The sequence below is a fragment of the Telopea speciosissima genome, chromosome 5, assembly GCF_018873765.1.
Source record: "Telopea speciosissima isolate NSW1024214 ecotype Mountain lineage chromosome 5, Tspe_v1, whole genome shotgun sequence".
NCBI classification, from domain to species: domain Eukaryota; kingdom Viridiplantae; phylum Streptophyta; class Magnoliopsida; order Proteales; family Proteaceae; genus Telopea; species Telopea speciosissima.
In genome coordinates, this window is record NC_057920.1 from 49,369,653 (window position 1) to 49,375,652 (window position 6,000).

The following is a 6,000-nucleotide window of genomic DNA, read 5'->3' on the forward strand; positions in this document are numbered from 1 at the left end:
GACGATGAAGCCGAGCTCTCCGATTGCCAAGTTGTTGCTCCACAGCCTCTACACAAGTAGTCCCCGAAACATAATCTGGAATGGATGGGGGTAATCTCCCATATAATGCTTGGAATGGGGACATCCCAATTGCAGTGTGGTGAGAGGTATTATACCACAATTCAGCCCAACATAAGAACTTCGACCACTGGTTGGGTTTCTCATGAACAAAGCATCGCAAATATTGCTCCACACATTTATTGATATTTTCAGTTTGACCATCAGATTGAGGATGGTACGCTGTGCTAAAGTTGAGAGTCGTGCCACTTAATGTGAATAGCTCCTTCCTGAATTGGCTGAGAAAAATAGAACCCCTGTCAGACACAATGGTGCACGGAAAACCATGAAGCCGGACCACCATCTGAGCGAACAATTGGGCTACCTTGCTAGCATTATAAGAAGGCAATCCCCTAAAATGTGCAAACTTAGATAGCCTATCCACCACCACAAAAATCACCGAGAACCCCTGTGACATAGGCAGGCCTGTGATGAAGTCCAAGGAAATATCCTCCTAGACCTGTTGGGGAATGGGTAACGGCTGCAAAAGACCAGCTGGTCTTGTAGTAAGGAACTTCATTTGTTGACAAGTTGCGCAGTCGCGTACGAAGGCAATGACATCCTTTCGCATGGCTGGCCAAAAGAAACTCGAAGCAACACGCTTGTAAGTGCGTAATGACCCGGCATGTCCACCCAATGGGCTAGAGTGAAACTCTTGCAAAATGGAATGTCGCAATGGAGAAGAAGAACTAAGCACCATTCTGTTGTTATAAATAAGTAAACCACCACCCCGTACTTCATAGCCTGAATCAGCCAATAAGCCATCATTCCATTGCTGATGTAAACGTAACAACTCAGTATCTTGCGCATTAGCCTCCAACAAGGCATCAATGATATCAAACTGAGGAGTAGAGAGAGGAAAATGTGAGGCTGGTTCAGCAAAAGTATCAGTCAACAGAGCAGGTACTCTAGAGAGTGCATCGGCTGCAGCATTGTCTCTCCCAAGCCGATAGACAATCTTATATGAATAACCAAGTAGCTTGCTTAAATAGTGATGTTGCTCCGGGGTTTGAATAACCTGGCTCATTAATTCTTTCAAACTTCGATGGTCTGTCCGAATGATAAACCGACGACCCAACAAATAATGTCGCCACTTTAGGACTGCTGCGGAGATTGCAAACAATTCCCGGACATAAGTGGATGCCATTTGCATTTTGGAAGACAACTTCTTACTGAAATAGGCCAAAGGATGACCATTTTGGCTTAGGGCAGCCCCAATTCCTACACCGGAAGCATCAGTTTCAACCTCGAAATCCAATGCGTAGTTGGTAAGGCCAACACCGGGGCAGAAGTCATGCAACATTTCAGTTCAATGAAAGCTTGCTGAGCCGAATCCGTCCAGGTAAAAGCGTCCTTCTTCAAAAGATCTGTCAATGGGGCAGCAACACTGGCATAGTGTTTGATAAATTTCCTATAATAACCTGTGAGGCCCAAAAATCCTCGCACCTGCTTCAAATTCTGAGGTGGTGGCCAGTGAAGCATGGCACTGATTTTACTGCTATCAACATGGATGCCAGAACTGGAAATTATATGGCCTAAGTACTCCACAGATTCTTGAGCGAACAAGCCTTTACTCATCTTAGCATACAACTGGTTTGTTGCTAAACATTGGAAAACGGTTCTCAAATGTGAAAAATGTTCAGCAATAGAGTTACTATAAACCAGTATATCATCAAAAAATACTATCACAAATTTGCGAAGGAATGGCTTGAACACAGCGTTCATAATAGCTTGGAAGGTAGAGGGAGAGCATTTGTTAAGCTGAAAGGCATGACTATAAACTCATAGTGTCCCTCATGTGTACGAAAAGCAGTTTTAGAAACATCACCTTCATGTACTCTGATGATAACCGGCACGAAGGTCCAACTTAGAGAACACCCGGGCACCATGTAACTCATCCATGAGCTCCTCAATAGTAGGAATAGGGAACCTATCATGCACAGTGATGGCATTTAAAGCCCGATAATCGACGCAAAAACGCAAAGTACCATCCTTCTTTTTAACCAATAACACAGGTGAGGAGAAGGGACTTGTGCTGTTTCTGATGATACCTTGTTCAAGCATTTCACTAACCAATTTTTCAATTTCTGATTTCTGGAAGTGGGGGTACTTATAGGGTCGCACATTGACTGGTTGTGAGCCCGGTAACACATGAATGTGATGATCAAATGCTCTCGTAGGTGGAAGATAAGTTGGAACAGAAAAAACCTGTTGAAACTCATCTAACAATGGCTGAATAACAGGGGATATGGAAACAAGTTCACGGTTCTCCTCTTGAATTACGTGCAGATGAAACATGGAAGCTATGCCTTCCAAAGAAGCTAACTTCTTGAGGCCTTTTAAATGCAGAGGTTCACTTTGAACAAGGGGTTCCCCCACCAAATGCACATTCGTGCCATCCCAAGTAAAGTCGATGGTTAATAGTTTATGATCAGTCACCACTGGGCCTAACAATTCTAGCCATTGAATGCCCAAAACAACCTCAGCACCTTCTATAGGTAATACAAATAAGTCGACAGTGAAGGAAGTACCTTGGAGGAGCAGGAGAATGGATTTGCACTGCTGGTTGCAAACCAAAAACTCACCATTACCCACATAAACTTTAAATTGTTTGCAGGGAAGAATGGTTAAGCCCAATCTAATAGAGATGCTTTCTTTGATGAAGTTATGCGTACTACCACTGTCAATCAAAACCTGAAGCTGGTGTTGGGCAAAAATACCTTTCAAACGAATGGTCCTGGGATTGAGTTGTCCAGAAAGAGCATGTAAACTGATTTCATGTAATGGAGCATCCTCAATTGTATCTTCTTTAATGATTGTAGAATCTGGTTCCTCATCTGCATCAACAGAATCGCCCACCAATAACAAAATCCTCTGCTTACATTTGTGACCAGGGGCATGCTTTTCGTCACAGTTGTAACATAGACCTCTATCCCTCTTAGCAGAGAGTTCTTCTGGGGTGAGGCGTTTAATGGAAAATTGACGAGGAGGAACGTTAGATGGAAGAGGACCCAAAATGCCGGAATTGGTCACCGAATGTTTGGGTAAAGAGGGTTTCCAAACATTAGAATGACGGATATCAAAAGACTTTTGTTGATGTAGTTTAGCTAGACTCATGGCATGGATTAAAGAAATCGGTTGGGCAATCAATAATTCTCTTCTTAATTCAGGTTTAAGACCAGAAATGAAGATGCTGATCAAGAAGGTTTCAGAAAGACCTGTAACTTTGGTGGATAATTGCTCAAATTGATCTTGGTAAAGAGATACCGAAGATGTTTATTGAATTCGAACCAATGCGCCTCTGTGTTCTTCAAACAGAGACGGGCCAAATCGAGTGGAAACAGCCTGCAAGAACCCTTTCCATCCTTGTAATAACCCACTGGATTGCATCCACTGAAACCAGCTGAGAGCAATGCCATCCAGATGGAAGGAAGTGATGATCAATCGTTGTTCGTCAAAGGTGTTATGAAAATCGAAAAATTGCTGAATCTTGAAGATCCAGCCAGTAACATCAGTCGTGCCATCAAAGCGAGGCACCTCCAATCGCATGAATCTAGGAGTTGAATGATTTGAAGGAGAAAACCAAGATCCTTCACTGGCTCTGTGAGATTGCGTTGAATCCTTCGGCAATTGCGGCTCCTTACTAGCAATTGCCTCCATGGACAATGTTTGCAAGTTCCTCAAGGAGTGTGTAATCTCTTCGAGCTTGGCATCATATTGATGGTGAATCGCCTGCTTACTCTTGAGCTGTTCATCAACTCTGGCGCGAGTGCCGTCCGCCATTGGAAAGAATGAAAGCACCAATTGTAATGAAGTACAAACAGAAGGATAAATTCTGAATTCGAGTTTCAGTAACTCCTGGAAAGAAGAAGGAAGAGAATAGAACTTTTATTCATTTGTCCCCTTTCATCGAATACAATCTCCTATTTATGACTCACTACTAACAATCAAGAATTCTAGAAGCTTTTTTTAACAATATCCCACCCACTAACTCACTAAAAGAATCTCAGCTGGAACCCACTAACCTGCTAAGCCATATTGTAATCTCTTGTCCAGTTCGGCTCTTTTCTTGATCTGGCGCTTCTTCTTATTTGCTGAGCTGGCTGAAGATGTCCACCTTGTCCATTTGGAATAGCAGTATCAACATCTTCATTGGTAGAAACAGAATCTGGTATCAACTCACTGCTAAGGGTATCATTAATGAGCTGATCATTCAATGGAATAGACTGGTTCATTACATAAAATTTTTCAATTGTATTTTTCCCCTTTAAACTAGAAAAACTTATTTTTGATAAAATATTATTTAGCAAGAAAAAGCAGGTGAGGCAGACAAAAATATTTTCCTTACAGCTAACTCATGGAAAACGTTGATTTTGTTTCGTTCCACTTTTGGTTATTTTACTCATTTACCTTACTCATTTATCTCAATTTACCTCACCACTAAAATTTGTACTCATACTTCACACTCCATATCTAACCAAACAAGAGTGATACAACATAAAGTCACATCATCAATCAGAAGCCGCCACGTGGCTGAGCCGGGGTCATCCCAAGAATCGAACCGAACTGAATCAAAAACCGGGCCGATCTAATATCCGTCACATCGCATGGTTGGGCCGAGCACTCTGCTGAACCCGCGATACATCATCCATGCCGACCTCCTTGGCCGAGCATACACAGGATGGCCTAGGCCGAGGTAACTGACGAGCTCGACCTCCCAAGCCGAGCATACACAGGACGGCCTAGGTCGAGGTAGCTGACGAGCTCGACCTCCCTGGCTGAACATACATAGGACGGTCAAGGCCGAGGTGATCGCCGAGATCGACCTCCCATGGCAGACCTCCATGGCCGAGCCCTCCACCAAGGTCATCACAACGGCCTACCAGGAATCGCGGAGCCACGTCAGCACCGCCCGAGTATCCCAGAATAAGGATCGAACCACGATCCCTACACGATATCGAATCACGCTCCCATTAGGACTCTTACCTTAACAAGAGTCCGACCCCGAAAATGACTCTCCACTCCGCCCTACGCGAGAGAGCCTTCCAAAAGAAGAACTCCTACCATACTAGGACTCTCCCAACCGCCTCATCTCCCCCTATAAATACCTAGGTATGGAGCACAATTCCACACCTTACTTTCACTAGCTATTACGCTGTCGCATTGGAGACCTAACTTGAGCGTCGGAGATTCCTAGGCCGGAGCCACACCGGCTCTCTTGCGCTCACTAGATTTTTTGCAGGCTCATCAGTGGGTGAACCGGGCACCGAAGGTTTCCACAGGCAACAGATTTGGCACCGTCTGTGAGAACGACGTCAGCAAGCCATCGTCGTTTCTACCAACTTCAAGAGCAGCAACAATGATGCACATGAGATCAGGGCAGCATGGCTCGACTTCCCGTGGGGATGAGCTATAGCCCGTTGTGTGGGCGAGGCAATCACTGCCCCCTGAAGCCTAGCGACAGGATACGATCGGAAGACCCCCTCGGGAAGGGGGTGCACAGCCCAGCACGGGCTCCGAGGCCAATCCCATTCCCCCGCTAGAGGGTGGGAATGGTGGAAGTGTGCTCGACACAGTAGCGGCTGACCGGGCACAGGTCGAGCCAAACTTGAACGGGTTGAGTCTACCACCGCCGCCGCCCTTATCGGAGAATTTGGACCCCAAAGCCCCGGTAAATAACCTACAAGTTATGGACTTGCAGCTGCAGATGCTCCACACCAACGAGATGCTGCGTACTTTCATGACCCAGATGGCCCGGGGTGGGCTGATGGGCCAACCACTAGTTGCGCCCCCTCCAACCCCAGTGATCGTAGAGGGAAACTTGCAGTAGAATGGTGGCCGGAGTCGGGCCTAGCCAACGCGGGCCGCGTCATCACACCCGTCTCGTCAGAAGACTCCTCTTCC

At 45.5% G+C, this 6,000-nt stretch overlaps 1 protein-coding gene across 1 annotated transcript; it reads right to left on the minus strand.

Annotated features, from left to right (window-relative positions):
• Nucleotides 1–1,317: 1,317 nt before the first annotated feature.
• On the minus strand, nucleotides 1,318–1,821 carry LOC122663034 (uncharacterized mitochondrial protein AtMg00860-like). The gene has a single exon (XM_043858743.1). The coding sequence runs from the start codon at nucleotides 1,819–1,821 to the stop codon at nucleotides 1,318–1,320; it is 504 nt and encodes a 167-aa protein (XP_043714678.1).
• Between the last annotated feature and the right edge of the window lie 4,179 nt (nucleotides 1,822–6,000).

Excerpts from the sequence above, each read along its gene's own strand:
- LOC122663034 (XM_043858743.1), bottom strand. The coding sequence starts at position 1,821 with ATGAACGCTGTGTTCAAGCCATTCCTTCGCAAATTTGTGATAGTATTT.